Source organism: Myxine glutinosa, chromosome 4 (assembly GCF_964187855.1).
Source record: "Myxine glutinosa chromosome 4, kmMyxGlut1.1, whole genome shotgun sequence".
Taxonomy (NCBI): Eukaryota; Metazoa; Chordata; class Myxini; order Myxiniformes; family Myxinidae; genus Myxine; species Myxine glutinosa.
Window position 1 is genome coordinate 84,856,972 of NC_136264.1, and position 19,662 is coordinate 84,876,633.

At 52.5% G+C, this 19,662-nt stretch overlaps 2 protein-coding genes across 12 annotated transcripts in view; one reads left to right on the plus strand and one right to left on the minus strand.

Annotated features, from left to right (window-relative positions):
- UROC1 (urocanate hydratase 1) overlaps positions 1–19,662 on the plus strand; it is a 369,204-nt gene that overhangs the window by 135,295 nt on the left and 214,247 nt on the right. The gene's annotated exons all lie outside the window — the stretch shown is intronic.
- SCP2 (sterol carrier protein 2) overlaps positions 1–19,662 on the minus strand; it is an 87,834-nt gene that overhangs the window by 21,536 nt on the left and 46,636 nt on the right. For all 11 annotated transcript variants that reach the window (XM_078776095.1, XM_078776096.1, XM_078776101.1 and 8 more), the window contains one exon: positions 15,884–16,034. In XM_078776095.1, the coding sequence (XP_078632221.1) occupies positions 15,884–16,034 (151 nt within the window). The remainder of the gene's footprint in view (positions 1–15,883; positions 16,035–19,662) is intronic.

Genomic DNA, 19,662 nt, shown 5'->3' on the forward strand with positions numbered 1-19,662 from the left:
AGTCTTGGATATGCGGGATCGGGTACCTGTCGGGTGTTGTAGCGTCATTAAGACGGCGGTAGTCGCCACACGGGCGCCATCCACCCCCCGGCTTTGGCACGATGTGCAGTGGCGAGGCCCACGCGCTATCGGAGCGCCGCACGATGCCGAGGTGCTCCAACGCGTCGAATTCGGCCTTCGCAACGGCAAGCTTGGCTGGGTCGAGGCGGCGGGCCCTGGCGTAGACCGGCGGGCCCGTGGTTGGTATGTGGTGCTCGATCCCATGCCGTACTGCGACGGCCGAAAACGTCGGCCGCGTGAGGGCCGGGAACTCCGCGAGCAGGCGAGCAAACTCGTTCGCCGCCGGGACGGTGCGTGCCAGCTCGGTCGGCGCGGAGCTGCTCAATGTGCATACCAGGGAGCTGAAGGTTTCAGCGTTGATTAAACGACGCCGTTGGACGTCCACCAGCAGTCCGTGTGCGCAGAGGAAGTCGGCGCCGAGCAGAGCCATGGGCACGTTGGCGGTTACAAACGTCCAAGCGAAGCGTTGGCCGCCGAAGCAGAGGGTGACGTTGCGCGGGCCGAAGGTGCGGATAGTCGATCCGTTGGCCGCAACCAAGGAGGGGCCGCAAACCGCGGATTGCCTGTCCTGGTCAGAGGCGGGCATGACGCTCACTTGGGCGCCGGTGTCGCACAGGAAGCGCCGTCCGGACGCTTTATCCGTGATGAACAGTAAGTTGCCCGTGTGACTGTGGCCGGCGTTCATGGCAGGTAATGAACGCCGGCCTGGCCGTTTCCCGACCCGCCGAAGGTGCACGGGGGTCGGCATGTCCGGGCCTTCTGTCCGAACCTGGCATGATAGGAACACCACGCTTGGTCGGGTGGAGGCTTCGGACGTCGTGCTGAACGTGGTCGGCTCGGTATAGCGGCCGCCAATTGCGTCGGCAGTTCGGCCGTCGAACGCGCCGGGTGCTCGGGCGCCATGGATGGTGCATCAGGCGGCGGCGGGTCCCATGTCGCCGCTGCGATGCGCTGTCCCGCGGCGGAGATTTTGTCGGCTTCTCTGGCAAGGGCCCGGGGATCTGTGATCGTCGTGCTTGCCAGGGCGAGGCGTACCGGGTTAGGCAGCTGACGGAGGAACAGCTCCCGGAACAGGAATGCCGGAGAGTGCTCGCCGAGCAGCGAAAGCATGTAGTCCATTCGCTCGGAAGGGCGCGTGTCGCCGAGCTCCGGCAAATCGAGCAGGCGCCGTGCGCGTTCCGCCGCTGGGAGGGCGAAAGCATCGAGGAGAAGCTTCTTAATCGCGCCGTATTTGTCCGCGGCTGGCGGTCTCTCGAGGAGGCTCAGGGCGCGGGCTGCGGTGGCTGAACCGAGCGCAGCGACCACGTGGTGGAAGCGGGTGTCGTCCGCCGTGATGCCTCGCAGGGCGAACAGGGACTCCGCTTGTGCGAACCAAACCGCCGCGTGAGCCTCCCAGAAGGTAGGCAGTTTAAGGGCGACTGCCGTGTCCATGTCGATAGGTCACCAATGAAGGAGCTGTGGCTCCCACGTCGATCGAAAGAATGGACGCGACAAAAAGCTTGAATTCATCTGAGCTGCTTTATTAGAATCAAACACTCAGGCACTCTGGGAAAAACGTTTTACGGTCGGCAATATATATCTATTCCGCCAGGGGGTTTGCCCAGGCCTGGCGCCAGGGGGCGTGGCCCCGCGGGCCGGCTGCGGCCTGGCAAGCCGAGGGCGAGCCTGCCCGGGCGTCCCGACCGAGGCCTGGCAAGTCGAGCGCGGGCCTGCCCGGGCGTCCTGGACGAGCCCGGCCTGGTGATCGCTCCGCGTCCTTGATAGGTGCAAGGCGATTGTGTAACCCCAGCGGCAGCCGCTACACCATATGATTTAAAGCGAATATACATATTTAAACATCTGGTACAAGTACGTATCAAATGAAAACTTGCATATGTATTAAGTATATAAACTCGGTTTAAACTTACGACTGTAATCGACGAGTTTCCACTGAACAGGTTTATTCGTCGCGATTAACACGTTAAACTAGACCCGTGCTCAAACTTCGTGCATTTCACAGCAGATGAGGTGCTATTGTTGTTGTCGTTGTTGTTTTACAAACCCTTCGTCGTGGTGTACGACATAAACGCTCAGTTAGAGTAACCCAATGAACGTACACGAGTTGTTTTTTTTTCAATTTAGTTGCTCACCATTGGTCGAGTTTCTTTACACCCATCCAATCAGCGTTTTGGGGGCGTGCCCATTGATGACGACGAAGTTTAACAACGCCGCGTCCGGATTGGTTGACGATTATTATAATATGCAAGGCAGACCTTTGGAAGTAAACAAACATTTACTTGAACTCTGCATTGTTTCAGGGTACAGTGCTCTTTGGAGGACTAGTCAATATAAAGGGGTTTTGTAAACCAAAATAATTGACCTTTCGTTTAATTCAACAGTGGTTTTTGTAAATCTTTGTTTAATACAACTTTAAAAATATATTTCGCGCATGGGGGGGTGGGGGGTGGGGTGGGGTGGGATGGGGGGGTAGGGTGGGGTGGGATGGGGGGGGGGGGTAGGGTGGGGTGGGATGGGGGGGGGGGTAGGGTGCGGTGGGATGGGGGGGGTAGGGTGCGGTGGGATGGGGGGGGGTAGGGTGCGGTGGGATGGGGGAGGGTAGGGTGCGGTGGGATGGGGGGGGGGTAGGGTGCGGTGGGATGGGGGGGGGGTAGGGTGCGGTGGGATGGGGGGGGGGTAGGGTGGGGTGGGATGGGGGGGGGGGTAGGGTGGGGTGGGATGGGGGGGGTAGGGTGGGGTGGGATGGGGGGGGTAGGGTGGGGTGGGATGGGGGGGGTGGGGTGGGATGGGGGGGGGTAGGGTGGGGTGGGATGGGGGGGGGGGGGGTAGGGTGGGGTGGGATGGGGGGTGGGGTGGGATGGGGGGGTAGGGGTGGGGGGTAGAGTAGGGGGGGTAGGGTAGGATGGGGGACGGGGGTTGGGTAGGATAGGGGGGGTAGGGTAGGATAGGGGGTAGGGTGGGGGGTAGAGTAGGGTGGGGGGTAGGGTAGGGTGGGGTGGAGTAGGGGTATGGTAGCGTGGGGGTAGGGTAGGGTGCAGGGGCGGATCCAGGAATTTTAAAACGGGGGGGGGGGGGGGCATGAAACTAGAGTCCCTTTATACGAGAGTAACGACATGACGATCCGGAAAAATACGGTCACGTGACTCAGGGAGCCATTTTGGGGCCAAATTCGCGTTCACTTAACTTCTCGCGTTCGCGTGTTATGCAAGTACAATCGATTCGACTACCTACGGAAGCCTTAGTTCACTGAAAATGCCGGGTTGTTGTGCATTTGGATGCACAAATAGACATGACAAGGGTTTCAAGATGTACAGATCCCCTTCAGATCCCAATAGACGTAAAATATGGGAGAATAAAGTCAGCCGTGTGGGCTGGAAGCCGGCTTCGTCTTCAAAGCTTTGCGAGGTAGGTCAAGTTACTGTTCAGTCCCATGTATTGTATTCCTTTAACACAGGGAGCACCCGGTTCCCGTAGAGAACGGGTTAACAAATTGAATTATTAACCTGTAATGGGATGCAGCCCAGACAATCTTGAATACATATATATCTTTTTTTATTTCTTCTTCTTTCTTGATAAACAGGCACATTTTGATCCTCATCAGTTTGAATGTGGACGCGCTGATCAGAAAATGAACCTGAAGAATTCTGCAGTGCCTCCCATTTTTTGCCATCGAAGGACCACAAAGTCACGAAAGTCTCCAAAAAAACGTGACCGGCCTACAAAAGAAATGTGTCCACCCAAGCAACATGAGACATCTCTCCTTGTAGACCATAGCGATGCTGCTGACCCACAACTTCAGAGATTGTCAAGTTCTTGGAAGTATTTTTTTTTTTTTTTTTTTTTGTATACTGAATCGAGGCTCGTGAAAGAGCTGACATTTACTTCACAAACAAATCAACCAGACAAACAAAATATATAAAAAGAGGGAGCGGAAGACAAGAGAAGGGGAAGCACACAAACACTTGAGAGCACACACCATTCAAGAGCAGGGAGATGTGTGGGAGGGAGAGGGCTTGGGGGGAGGAGGCGTGGGAAGGGGGAGGGGGGGGGGGGGGTGGGAGAAGTATAAAACACAAGGACACCAAGGACTTCCAGGACAGAAGTTGGTATTTCAAAAAAGTGGATCTGGGGTGAATTAGCGGGGGTAGAAAAGATCAAGGTTTTGGATGGGGGAAGATAAGAGATGGTGGTGAACAGCTGTTTTAAAGACCTGGAGGGTGGAGTGCGATTGAAGAGAGTGAGGGAGTTTGTTCCAGAGGTGGGAGAAAAGAGGAATGAAGGAGTGAAGGTGAGCAGAGAGTCTTGATTTTGGCAGTTTAACCATAAGAGGGTTGCAGGCAGATCTTGTGTGACCTGTAGGAATATTTGGGGGACAGAGCACAGAGAGAGCTGGGGGGGGGGGGGGGCAAGGATACAATTTTGTTTAATGTTTAAGACTTTTTTGTAATGCATGTATGAATTTAAATTTAAACATTTGCCCCTGTCATGATAATAAAAGAGAGATAAGGAAAATCTCTCCTTACTTTCATTTTAAATCTATTTTTTGTTGTTGAAATATTCAAATTATGTAAAAGGGCAACAAGAATTTCCTTTGTTTTCTTTTATTTATGATTTCATTACTTCAACATACATGTATTTCTTTATTTTGTTTTAAACCCTTTGTATTGGAAAAAAAGGTTAAAACGCACAAACGCACAAAAAAACAAAAAAACATTCACCGTACTCCCTAACCCGCCCCGTGTTTGTGCAGTGGTGCATTGCATTATACACGCATAGCTCATAGTGCACTGTGCATGTGCCGGTTCAGTGGTTCCGCACAATTGGCCCCAAAATGGCGGCGTAATCTCAGTTGTCGTAACTCTCTGTATAAAGGGACTCTACATGAAACCATAGCGCTGGGGAGGGGGGGTGATGGGGGATCTGGGGGTCCTCCCCCAGGATATTTTTAAAAATTGATCGTCAGAAACGGCATTTCGTGCGTTCTTGGAAGTTTCTGCAGTTCCTTGCGTTCTTCCCTGGTCCAACAGTTCAACAGATTCGCCATGACTAAAGGTCAGATAGAGGAACTGGGGAAACGACTTGCCCAGCTCTTCCTTCTGCTATAAATTGATGAAGTGTGTGTGTGTGTGTGTGTGTGTGTGTGTGTGTGTGTGTGTGTGTGTGTGTGTGTGTGTGTGTGTGTGTGTGTGTGTGTGCGGCATGTTTTTGTGTGGTTCTACTGGAGCTTTCTGATATGGAATTTCTGATTTGTGTCGTTCTTGCGAAATGATTGTTATGATCTCCTGAGTTAATTAGGCTAATTAACAACAACGAATCCAGAAGAATTCCCATGTTTCTAAACGCACGCCATGTTAAGGTGTATAGAGCAGCTTAATAGGTCCTTCCATGGCATGCCATTCTCACTACTAAATAAATAACAAAAACAATGATAATATTTTACAAAGCATTTATTCCAACTCAAGAACTATAGCAGGCAGGGATGCTGCTAGGCCATGAAAGCCGATGAAAATTTGGTCCATTTGGACCAACGGGCTCACTCGTAGTTATAAAAGACCTGTGCAGTGTGCACTCCCATAGTGTGAAATGATGGCGATGACAGACTGTGTGCTGGTCAAAGCCCGGCACCGCCATGCGCCGAGGTTGTGAAACTCAAGGCAGGGGGAGGGGGTTCTCCCCACAAAAGAGATCAGATAGGACAGCGGATTGTGAATTATTTTATTCATCGTAAATTATGCTATTTTGGAATAGACGGCGCTTGTGTTTCTGAATGAAAATGTTGTGGTGCGGGAGCACACACGTTGAACAAAGGTAGGCCACAACGCTTTGGTTATTATCGAGCTCTATTACTTGCTCACTCATCCGCACTAACGTGCGGGCGGCAGCGAGCCCGCGTATATATCTCCAGGCCACGCCCTACCTGGGGCGTGGCCGCCACCCGCTGGTGCACGGAATTATGTCTCTGCACCAGCGAGCCCCCCAGAATTCCCGCGCACCTGAAGGGTCAGCTTGCGGGGCAACCGGATGACCCGGCCGAAGCGCCCACGGGCGGCTGGTGGCGTCTGGGATGCCGGGATGCCATCGGGGATGCCTCCGGCGGCATCTGGGATGGGTGGGGGACAGGGGGGTGGCGTGACGGCGGGGTTGGGCGGAGCCGGGTGTCCGCCCGCCGGGGGGCGGCCCGGACGCGGGGGCAGAGCCGCTGGCGGGGGGTGGTCCAAGTCGAGGTGGGCCGGCTTGAGGCAGTCCACGGAGATGCGGTCCGGCGCACCGCCGATGTCCAGGGTGAAATGCTTCGCCCTGGTCTCCAGCACGCGGAAGGGCCCGTCGTACAGGGGCCGCAGTGGTGTCCGGTGGGCGTCGTGGCGGACGAAAACGTACTCTGCCGTGCGAAGCTCCTGGGCGACGTGCGTTGGTGGGCAACCGTGGTGCGTCGTCGGCACCGGGGCGAACCTCCGGGCGGTCTCCTGCAGGGCGGAGCGCTGCTGCGCCGCAGACCATGGTGCTGTGGAGTCGGGGAGGAACTCGCCCGGCACCCGCAGCGGTTGTCCGAAGACCAGCTCCGCCGCGGCTGCGCGCAGGTCGTCCTTGGGCGCCGTCCTGAGGCCAAGCAGGACCCAGGGGAGCCTGTCGACCCAGCCGCCGTCGCGGAGGCTGGCCCGGAGCGCGGCCTTAATGGCGCGATGGAAACGCTCGCACAGGCCGTTGGCCTGTGGGTGGTAGGCCGTGGTGCGATGCAGCTGGACGCCGAGCCCCCGCGCCACCGCCCCAAGAGCGCCGAGGTGAACTGGGGGCCGCGGTCGGACGAGATGTCCGAGGGGGCGCCGAAACGGGCACCCCAAGTGGCGATGAACGCCTGTGCGACGTCCGGCCGCCGTCGTTGCTGCCAAAGGCACGGCCTCCGGCCACCGGGTGGTGCGGTCCACCATGGTGAGGACGTTGGTGAAACCCCGCGAGGGGGGCAGAGGTCCCACCAAGTCCACGTGAACGTGGTCGAACCGATGCTCGGGCACCGTAAACGGGGCCAGCGGGGCCCGGTTGTGGCGGTGGACCTTCGCGCGCTGGCACGCGAGGCACATCCTGGCCCAATCGCGGACGGCCTTCCGGAGGCCATGCCAGACGAAATTGTCGGCGACCAGCTTTTGGGAAACCTTCGTGCCCGGGTGGGACAGGCCGTGGATGGCGTCAAAAACCTGGCGCTGCCAGCCAGCGGGCACGATGGGGCGAGGCCGGCCGAGGGAGACGTCGCACAAGAGGGCCACGCCCGCACCGTCGAACGGTACCTCGGCGACGCGGAGGCCCATGACGGCGGTCCGAAAAGCCTGGACGGCGGGGTCGGCGGATTGGTCCACCGCCATCCGGGCATAGTCGATCCCGAGGTGGACCGCATGGGCAAGGGCCCGGGATAGGCAATCCGCCACTGGGTTGTCCTTCCCCACGACTTGCCGGATGTCCGTCGTGTACTCGGACACGGCCGTGAGGTGACGCTGCTGCCGGGCCGACCACGGCTCGGCGACCTTGGCCATCGCGAAAACCAGGGGCTTATGGTCGACGAAGGCCGCGAACAGGCGGCCCTAGAGCAGATGGCGGAAGGGCCGGACCGCCAGGTGGAGCCCAAGCAGCTCGCGGTCGAAGGTACTGTACCGCCGTTCGTGCGGGTGGAGCTGCCGGCTAAAGAACGCCAGCGGCTGCCAAGCCCCCTTCACCCATTGCTCGTGCACTGCGCCCACCGTGTAGTCCGACGCGTCGGTGGTGAGGGCGATCGGTGCATTGGGCGCCGGGTGCGCGAGCATGGTGGCGTTAGCCAAGGCGAGTTTCGCGCCCGCGAACGCCACGTCCATCGGCTCGGTCCAGGCAATGTCGCCTTTGCCCGGCTTCCCCCGGAGGGCCTTGTGCAGGGGGCGCAGGAGCTGGGCGATGCGGGGCAGGAAATGGTGATAGAAGTTCACCATGCCCAGGAACTCCTGGAGCCCCTTGATGGTGCGGGGCGCAGAAAACCGCTGACCGCCTCCACCTTGGCCGCCAAGGGGATGGCCCCGTGCCTGGTGACGCGGTGCCCCAAAAAGTCAATCTCGGTGACGCCGAACCGGCACTTGGCGGGGTTGACGATCAGGCCATGCCGGTCCAGGCGTTCGAAGAGCGTGCGGAGATGGCGGAGGTGCTCCTCACGGGACGCGCTTGTGACGACGATGTCGTCCAGGTAGACGTAAACGAAATCCAAGTCGCGCAAGACGCTGTCCATCAGCCGCTGGAACGCCTGGGCCGCATTCTTCAACCCAAAGGGCATCCACAGAAACTCGAAGAGGCCGAATGGTGTAATGACGGCCGTCTTCGGTATGTCCTCCGGCCTGACGGGGACCTGGTGGTATCCGCGGATGAGGTCCACCTTGGAGAAGAGGGACATGTTCGCCAACCGGGCGGAAAAGTCTTGGATGTGAGGGACCGGGTAGCGGTCGGGGGTGGTAGCATCGTTGAGGCAGCGGTAGTCGCCGCACGGCCGCCACCCGCCGCCGGGCTTGGGCACGATGTGCAGCGGCGATGCCCACGCGCTGTTGGAGCGCCGGACGATGCCCAGTCGCTCCAGCGTGGCGAACTCCCCCTGCGCCACGGCGAGCTTCGCCGGGTCGAGGCGGCGTGCCCGGGCGTAGACCGGTGGCCCGACGGTGGGGATGTGATGCTCCACCCCGTGCTTGACGGCCACCCCCGAGAAAGTAGGCCGCATGAGGGCCGGGAAACTGGCGAGGAGGCGGGTGAACTCGTCCGCTGCCGGAAGCGTGCAGACCAACCTTGCCGGAACCGAACTGCTCAGCAAGCCGCTTGGCGAGCCGCTCGGTGAGCCGCCCAGGGAGCAGCTCAACGAACTGCTCAGTGCGCAAGCGAGCGAGCTGAAGGTTTCGGCCTGTACAAGGCGTCTGTGCCTCACGTCCACCAGCAACCCATGCGCACAGAGGAAGTCCGCGCCGAGTAGGCCCATGGGGACACTAGCGGTAACGAACGACCACTGAAAGCGCTGCCCCCCGAACCGCAGCGAGAGGCAACGCTTCCCGAACGTGCGGATGGGCGTGCCGTTGGCGGCAAGCAAAGCGGGGCCCCGGCCCGCAGCTTGCCGGTCGGACGCGGAAGCAGGGAGGACGCTCACCTGCGCTCCCGTGTCGCACAGGAAGCGACGACCCAAGGAGGTGTCCGTTATGAACAACAGGCTGCCAGTCTGGCCGACGCTCATGGCAGGAAGCGAGCGCCGGCCTGGTCGTTTCCCGACCTGCCAAAAGTACAAGGCGGGCGACAGGACCTGGCCTTGTGGCCGAACCTGGCATGGAAACGGCACCAGGTCTGGCCCGGTGGTGGTTGCCGCGCCGGTTGTGACGACGGTGGTGGGCGGGGCGTGGCGGCGGCCATGCACGGATCCGCCAAACCTACGCCGCGCTCGGAAGGAACCGAACGCCATGCCACGTGGCGATCCGCCAAACCTACGCCGTGCTCGGAAGGATCCGAACCACACGTGCCGTGCGCGGCGCCGGGACCCACGACGGCCGTGCTATATGCCGGCCGCGCGTCGTGGGCTGTGAAGTACTTGTCCGCCTCCCTGGCCAGGGCCCGCGGTTCCGTAATGGTCGACCCGGCCAACACGAGCCGTACCTGTACAGGCAGCGCGCGGAGGAAGAGAGCACGGAACAGGAAATCCGTGCGGCCGTCGCCGAGCAGGGATAGCTTGTAATCCATGCGGGCGGACGGGCGTGTGTCGCCGAGGGCGGGAAGGTCCAAAAGACGGTCGGCGCGGTTGGCCTCTGGGAGGCCAAACGTATCGAGGAGCAGCTGCTTGAGCGCCGCGTACTTGCCCTCGTCCGGCGGGTGCCGGAGGAAGGACACGACGTGCGCGGCCGTGCCGGAGCCAAGGGCAGCGACCACGTAGAAGTACCTCGTGTCGTCCGCCGTGACGCCCCGGAGCTGGAATTGGGCCTCGACTTGAAGAAACCAGGTGTCGGCCTGCGCTTCCCAGAACTCCGGTAGCTTGATCGCGACCGCGTTGATGGCCATTGCGCGTTCGGGGGTTCAACTACGGTTGAACCAGTCGGAGGTCACCAGTGTGGTGCGGGAGCACACACGTTGAACAAAGGTAGGCCACAACGCTCTTTATCGAACTCTTTATTACTTGCTCACTCATCCGCACTAACGTGCGCGCGGCAGTGAGCCCGCGTATATATCTCCAGGCCACGCCCTACCTGGGGCGTGGCCGCCACCCACTGGTGCGCGGAATTATGTCTCTGCGCCAGCGAGCCATCGTGTCCGCCACAATGTCACACACATCATGTGGGGATATGGTGACGTCATGGTGTATGTTCATGAGGGCCAGAGATGCCATCCGACTTTCTCCCATGGAATTTCTTAGGTAGGTCTTCAGACGACGCAGGTAAGAAAATGAGCATTCGGCCTCACAGGAACCTACGGGGAGGGTGCATCCAATATGGAGTAGGACTTTGATGGATGGAAATTCGTCTCCATCTGAGCAGAATCAATCCATGAATGTGTTTGTAAGCGTGTTGTTGGGCTTCCTTCTCCAAAACATCTGCCAGTCTCTAAGCTCATTTATCAGTTCTGTGGGATGTTCCATGTCGTTTTTCCAACGCAACAGCTTCTGATGTGGGGCTGGAATGTCGCAGGTATCGGCGATTATTGCAGACTAGCCGAAACCCGTGGAACATCCACGGAAGGGAGGATGTGGTGTATGGATAGAGTGTACCATTATGGATGGCATAGGGGATTTGCTTGTCTGAGTAAGAGTTAGGAAGAAAGATGAGAATGAAGAGTGCGTATATGAACAACGATCGCCGACACCGGCACAAATGCATGCTCTGGATTGTCCACTTAGTGGCCGGCTTGCTTTCGCCTTCGCCTGTCCAATCAGCGGACGGCTTGCTTCGCCTTCGCCCAGCAGACGCCAATACGATGGCGTCGTAAGATGGCGTCGTATCGGCAGTTAATCGGATGCTTTTGGGCCCCAACGTCGGCTAATTCAGATTTTTCGAGTATGGCTGTACGTGATAAACAAAGAGCGCGGTTCGTAGATATTAAATCCATTAGTGCCGTGGGCATCAGGTCACTGGGTGCGGCGTAAAAGGGATAACAAAGTCGAGTCCTTACGCTATTATTATATAGACGAGCCGAAACCCGTGGAACATCCACGGAAGGGAGGATGTGGTGTATGGATAAAGTGTACCATTATGGATGGCACAGGGGATTTGCTTGTCCGAGTAAGAGTTAGGAAGAAAGATGAGAATGAAGAGTGCGTATATGAACAATGATCGCCGACACCGGCACAAATGCATGCTCTAGATTGTCCACTCAGTGGACGGCTTGCTTTCACCTTCGCCTCTCCAATCAGCGGACGGCTTGCTTCACCTTCGCCCAGCAGACGCCAATACGATGGCGTCGTAAGATGGCGTCGTATCGGCAGTTAATCGGATGCTTTTGGGCCCCAACGTCGGCTAATTCAGATTTTTAGAGTATGGCTGTACGTGATAAACAAACAAAGGGCGCGGTTCGTAGATCGTAAATCCATTAGTGGCGTGGGCATAGGGTCACTGGGTGCGGCGTAAAAGGGATAACAAAGTCGAGTCCTTACACTATTATTATATAGATGGCATCAGCAGAAACAGATCGCTACCTTCCCGATTTGCAGCACAGAATCGGGTGTCCATTTCCTGGCTGAGGTGGTCGAGAAATGGAATGCACATGTTTCTGAGGTAGAAGAGCAAGGGAGTATTGGCAGCAGTGTTTGGATGATGGATTTGTCATTTTACAACTCTCGGCATTGTGACGTCACCTCCTACAGATTCTATCATGGCCTCGGTGTGATCGAACCACAGAGACAATTCAGTTTCAGCATTTGACCGTAGTTGAGTGAGCGCGTCCTTCTTGTCGTAAATCATACAGTATGCCTCCAGCACATCCATGCCGTTGCGTTGCAAAGGAGGGAGGGGGGGGAGTGCACGCACCCCATGCACCCTCCTCCTGGATCGAAGGGTGGGTGCGCACCCCCTGCACCCCCCCCCCCCCCGGATCTGCCACTGCGGTGGGGTGTTGTGGGTGGTCGGAACAGTGGGGTTGGGTTGGGAGTGGGGGGAGGGGAGAGGATGGTGTTATGGAAGTAGGCTACAGCTCAGACATATACTAATGGTGGACCGATGATGCATCCGTGCCAGATTAACCATTAGGCAGACAAGGCATGTGCCTTAGGGCCAGCCAAAAATTCGGGCCACAAAAATGGACAAGCAGTTTTCGTCAATTTTTATTATTTTAAACAAATTATTTCTAATTTCTGTCCCTGCCAGGGTAATATACCTGGCTAGCTACCAGCTACCATGGAGAAGCGTGTCAATGATGGAAATGCTACTGATGCCACAGAAGGGATGACGGGCCAACAAAAATTCAAAATTAATACATTTTATGTCATCATTGACCAACTGCGAAGTGCATTGCAGAAACGCATAGAGGCGTATTCTGTAGTGCTGCAGCGGTTTGGCATTCTGACAGAGTTTGACTCTATGACCGGCGAGGATTTCAACACTGCTATTACAGGGCTTGTCAGTGTGTATCACAAGGATCTGAATACTGATTTTGCGTCAGAGTTCCATCAGTTAATTTGCTGGTATAAAGACCAACTGCCCTCAAGTTCCCCCTCAACAGGGTGTGCACAGGCACAGCATATGTTTGTGCTGCTGCACACCACTGGTGTTCATGCAGCCTTTCCAAACACTGCAGTGGCTCTCCGAATATACTTAGCACTGATGGCCACCAATTGCTCAGGAGAACGCTCATTTTCGCAGCTAAAGAGAATCAAAGATGTGAAGCGTTCTACCATGCATCAACAGCGTCTTGGTGCGTTGGCCCTTTTGTGCATTGAAAGTGATTTGCTGCGAGAACTGGACTTCAGTTCCGTAATTGAAGAGTTTGCAGTTGTAATCACGCGCAAGGTTACAATCTAAGGTCTAGTAAACTGTAAAGCAAAGTGCCAAATCTGTGCGTGTTTTGTCATGCATATATTCATACACTGCAAATTGTATAGACTAAACTAGTTTGAAAGTAGTTTCTTTTCACATTAAATATTTGTCTTTTTTTGTATTAAATATTTTGTTCATGAATCAGTGCATCTTTTGTCTGGGGTCCATTTCCATGAGCCCGAGATCTAATTTAAATTGTTCAGGCCATTCTCTAAAATTTCAAAATGTGCTTTAGGGCCAGCCGAGGCTTAATCCGGCACTGCATGATGCATATCTGACGCGATGACTCAGTGTCCGTATGGGTTAAGTTCCTGTGACTTTATGTATAATAAAATAGTTCCATCATGGCGGCTCACTGAACAGGTGTGTCTCGATCATTCCTGGGCTTTCGGCTACTGTTACAGAGGGGTAAGAATAGTGGGAGTGGGGGAGGGGTTGGAACAGTGGGGGTGGAGGTGGGGGTGGGGGAGGGGTTAGAACAGTGGGGGTGGGGTGAGGGAGGGGTAAGAACAGTGGGGGTGGGGTGGGGGTAAGAACAGTGGGGGTGTAGGGGGGGGGTAAGAACGTTGGGGGTGGAGGTGTAAGAACAGTGGGGGTGGGGGGTTAAGAGCATTGGGGTGGGGGGGGTAAGAACATTGGGGGTGGGGGTAAGAACATTGGGGGTGGGGGTAAGAACAGTGGGGGGGATAAGAACAGTGGGAGTTGGGGGGGGTAAGAACAGTGGGGGTGGGGGGGGTAAGAAAAGTGGGGGTAGGGGGGGGGTAGAACAGTGGGTTGTGGAGAGGGTTGTGTATAGGGGATGAAATGATTTATCGAATTACTGTTCCACCTCTAAGGAATGCAAAAGTGTAGAAAGTAGAAATTTCCAAAGTGTCTGTATGAGTACATTTGTTATTAGCATTTCAGTTACCAGCACAATTTGTAAGTTGTGCAATGAACTACAAAAAAAAAGGAAAACAAAAGGAAAAAAAAAGTTGCACTTGGATCTAACTGTACTTGCTTGGTATGTCTCCATTATGCTGTCTTCTTCTGTTTATGCTTCTTCTTATTATTATTAGGTTTACTCTCCATTTCATGGAGAGTAAACCTATTATTAGTCCCCTACCGTGGTACACCGGAGGGGACTATAGGTTTGCACTCCGACCCTCCGTCTGTCTGTCCGTCCGTCCGTCAGTCCGTCAGTCAGTCCGTCAGTCCGTCACGCAAAGAACAGCTTTCCGGACTTTTTTTCTAAACTCTTAATGCTAATGATTTCAAACTTGGTACATGGTTTCCTCATGATAAGTTACAGATCAAGTTCGAACTTCACGACGTTTCGATCATTTTTGACAAGGTTATGGCACTTTGAACTTTGGTAATTTCCCCAACAGTTTTCCGGACTATAATTTGGAGTGCGGTAAGTCAAAGCTGTTAATATTCATTGTTTTAACTCCGATTTACATTCTGTTTCCACTTTTAGTGAGAAGTAGGGGTCTGTGCAACCATTCATAAACTTTATTTGGTGCAAATTGGATAATTTTTAGCCGAGTTACCTCAGACCGTGAGTTAGTAATTATATAATTCACACATAGTTGAATACGTGCAGGCTATTCTATATTTTCCACGGGGCGACCTTGCAGGCTTATCAACGAGGCAAGGCATGACACACATGTGTCTCAGCATACCTCAGATCAAGTTTGAAAACCAGCATCAACCATGCATAAATTTGCATATTCGATCATTTTTGACAAAGTTATGGCACTTTGAACTTTGGTAGGGGACATGTATTGCAGCGCAATAGAGGTTGCCCCAAAAAATAGGTATTTTTTTCTTTTTTAAAGTCATGATTATGTTAGTATGATTCTACATGCTACCTTGTCTTCTAGCAACAATTGAAATTGGTTTAAAATACCCTTAGTTATGCAGTATACTGCTTATTCTACCAGGTGAGCGCTACGGGTATTGCCCCTATGTTTTTAATACTTACCTACAAATATACTTAAATTAATCACATTATAAATTGTTCAGTCGTAAAAATGAAGGAGCACGATCCATATTCGTCAAGTCGCTATAGCACTCTTCATATAGGAAGATGACCCATTCCAGGAGCTGCAACATCATTAGCAAACTGGCATTTTTCAATCACTGCTGTTCACTACAATGCCAGTGCCCAGCATTGAGAAAGACATTAATGAAAAAGACATGCTAAGCAACAATGAGTTGACGCACAAATGTATCAACGCAGAATTTTTGGGACTTATCTACCTGAAGGGACTGGGACTTATCTTCCTGAAGGGACTGGGACTTATCTGCCTGAAGGGACTGGGACTTATCTACCTGAAGGGACTGGGACTTATCTACCTGAAGGGACTGGGACTTATCTACCTGAAGGGATTGGGACTTATCTACCTGAAGGGACTGGGACTTATCTACCTGAAGGGACTGGGACTTATCTACCTGAAGGGACTGGGACTTATCTGTCTGAAGGCAGAAATTATCTCCCCGAAGGCAGAATTTTTGGGTAGGCCAGGCCTACCCAGAGTTGCGGCCATGGTGGAAATTATTTTAGGAAACCCAAATTGACAGCTATACGAGTGGTAGAAATAGTCTTATTAAAAAATTATATTTCAACAAATACCATCCAGTTCTACTCTCACACCAACCTACTGCTCCTTTGTCATTTAAAGTTCTTCAAATTATTTGCGACTCAGATAAATAAATGACCACACTATCCCCAAATAATCTCTGGTAGATTCTCAACAGCTTAGTCTCATACCGAATCCTTGGAGGATCATCACTGACAAACATACTTTTTGCAAACAACAAATTGTGCTGTGGATCTAACTGCTTACTGTGGCTGCTGCTTGTACTTTTGGTAGATCGTCACCACCACAGCACCACCCAGGCCAATGTTGTGCTGCAGCGCAACATTTGCATCCTTCACTTGCCGGCTCCCAGCTTCACCACGCAACTGAGTACTTAGCTCCGCACATTGGGCCAACCCTTCATCACAAATAAAAGAACCATCATGTCATCCATATACAGTAGATCACCATGTTACCCCCTAAAGAAGTACCACATCAGCTTCACAATTAACTTAATTAAGTTAATTAATAATAATTAATAATTAAGTCAAAATTGTAACTTGCCATTTGTCACCCCCAATTTACTTTTGCACTTGAAAATATCAGGGAATGAGTGAGGAAGTTTGTCCTAAGCTGCTTGCTCAGCTCACCACCATCTCAAGCCAACGCATATCCCCTACCAACTTGGTGATATGAGGTAGCAGCATGTAATACAGAAACATTTACAGAAATGAAATCACACCATCATTGTTTCAATGACTCCAAGCCCAATAATAAGCATCTGTATTTACATTGCGAACAAGAACGATCCCACTCCTTAAACACCCACCCAACTTCCTCCCTCCCGGTTCCCTTTTTTTTTTTGGTATACTAAGTCGAGGCTCATATAAGAACTAACATAAAGAACATACAATCGAGGGAGCAGGAGACAAAATGGGGAGAGAGAGGGAAGCACAACAACAGTAGGGAACAGGGAGATCAGGAGATCTGTGGAAGAGACAGGGCTGGGGTGGAGTACATGGTATAAACAAGATGGGCACTACAAGGATTTTCAGGAAAGAAAACAGGGAAATTGAAGGAGGTAGGCTTGGGGTGGATTAACATGGGTAGAAAGGAACAAGGTTTTGGATGGGGGAAGATAAGAGATTGTGGTGAACAGCTGTTTTAAAGACCTGGAGGGAGGAGAAGGATTGAAGAGAGTGGGGGAGTTTGTTCCAGAGGCGGGAAAAAAGAGGAAAGAAAGAGTGAACGTGAATAGAGAGTCTTGATTTTGGCAGTTTAACCATAAGAGGGTTGCAGGCAGATCTTGTGCGACCTGTAGGAATATTTGGGGGACAGAGCACAGATAGAGCTGGGGGAGCTAGGCCGGAGAGGAGTCAGTAGAAGACAGAAAGACCACCAACCTGCCTGCGGTGATAGAGTTAAAGGCCCTCGGAAAGGCCTTCTTAGCCATTGTACCTGCAAACAATTGCCTTTTCTTTAGCAAAGCAGATAGGAAAGCTGGCTTTACATTCCAATAAAAAATGACCCCTTCTGACCACCACCCTCCGCACCCTCACCCTATCGTGTCATATTCTATCCATATGCCTCTTCCCTATACTTCTATCCCACACTCCTTTTCCTTTTATTCCCACTCCTTTCACAGCACTTCCCTTCTGTCTCTCCTAGCACCCCTCCCCCCTCTTTCTTTTCTCCACTTTTGTACTTTATCTAGCCATTGGCAGTTATATGTAGCAACTCCAAGCTAAGATCAAGCCATAGATACGTAAAGTCATAAAAATAACAACACAGTGGAAAGGAGTGCAACACACCAACAGCAGGGAAAAGAGATACAACAGAGAGACACTTGGAGGAAGAATGGGCGAGGGGAATTAAGACCCAGAAAAAAAACCATCTTAACCCAGAAAAGGATATTTTACACTTTGAGCAAAAATGTACTTGGAGTGCAACATGGCAATGACCAGATCGCCTCCTCATTTCCTTGTTTATGGTCATAAGGAATTGTGGAACGACTCATTAGATTTAGTGTTTGTAGTCCCATGAAAATTGTAGACCCTTTGTATATTAATTTCCATTCTGGATGCAGAAAATGAATGTTTGAATGCAATAGGTTTGAATCCCAAAAGAGCATCGACATTTGAACATACAGGTGCCGTCCAAGTTCTGCCCCTTTCTTAGATGAGGGAATGACGGACTACTCTACCTGAGCCAATGTGAGATTCTTCGGTCGTATGCAGCACAAAGCTGTGGGGTAGCATCATTGGCTGAGTTCATGGCTGTGCCACTGATGCAATGTCTTCTGTGGTTTAGGACAGAAATTTGGAATTTAGCCATGGTGCCGGCAATAGCTCACCTCCTCTTCAAGAACACTATAGGATTTTTGACCTCCACCAATTAATGCTGGCAAATGGGACGCCTGTTCATCGTCCATCCAAGGGATGGCACACACACTGATGAATCACCCTGCCTGTGAAACATCAGGATGACAGTTTATAGCTGGGTCGGTATTCAAACCCAGGTTGGATGGCTTAGAGGCGAGTATGCGTACTTCTAGGCCATCCTCTCAGCTCACAATGTGAAATGAGAGGCGACAATATGTCCTATAATGTAGGACACTCACTCACCGAATGTGCTGTTATTTCATGTTTTTACATCAATTTCATGAAGAATTTAAAGTTTTTATTGTGACGTTGACCTTCTGCATGCGAAAATAATGTGGTGTAGCAAATTTCGGATAAATTAGCCAAGGGGATTGGAAACGTATGAGGAACAAACAAAACAAACAAACAAGCAAACACACCCACTCTTACACACACACACACACACACACACACACACACACACACACACACACACACACACACACACACACACACACACACACACACACACACACACACACACGCATATATATGTGTTGACATCCATGAGCAGGAGGAAATTCCTCCTTTGGAAATTCCCAGTCGAGCATTGTGGTGTCGCTAGCACCCAAAGGACCGTGGGCAGTGACAACACATCCCCCAAGCTCAGTGGCTGTGTTTGTTTTGTCCAACAGTCCTGTGTTATGTAAGTAAACATATGTCTCATGTAATCATATTTATACTTATGTGTGTGAGATGTGTGTATGGCAGCTCCACCAAGAGCCTTAGATCCTGTTAAAAAGATTTGAAGAAAACATGAGTACATAACTGAATATTTTTATGGAACAGGGGTTCACAATGAGGGGGAATTCTTGGACTCTTCCCGGACTCGGCCTTAAAGGCCGCTGCACTACGGATAGGTCCGCGCCCGTTCGGTTTGACAAGCAACTATGGACGGCAATTGATCCCGTCAAACCTGGCAGGGTCCTCGCTCTTTTAGAAATGCATTACTTTTCTGGTGGGTCGGTGATGCCAATTGGAGTATATACCCTCAGTATGCACCCATCTATTTATTATGTATGGCAGAGCAGAACCGTTGAGTACAATGGCTACTTACAGAGCTAATTGGTGGGGCATAGCATCCCATCTATCTAGTCTTACACACAAAATGAAGCCAATAGATAGAATGAGATGAAATGGGCAGGATGAAAAAATGTTTACCAAAGGAAATAAACATATTTACAAAACACAATAATCAATTATGAAACATGTATGTACAGCACAGCAAACAATCAAGAAAGGCTCAGAAGAACAGATTCTAACCCTTAGCATCGTACTTAAGTAACTACACATAGGACATGATGCCAGCAGAATCATACCGAGGAAACGTAAGTAGGAAGGGAAGAAGATAAAGAAGTAGAGCAAGGCATTGGATCGGCCTTTGACTCACCCCAGCACACGTTGACAGATGTATGCCAATCCTGAAATGGGAAGCAATTGAGGAATAAGGAGGGTTAAGGAAAGCAGAACAGCGTGAATGCGCTTGAGACAGCGTGGGCTATGTATGCTTTAGAGGAAAAATGGGAGGTGCGTATGTAAAACCTCGTTCAGAAGGGTAAATAGGCAAGTCATCGACAGCTCTTTATAATTGTGATGCTCTTGTGAGTCTAGGTAGATGAATTAAGA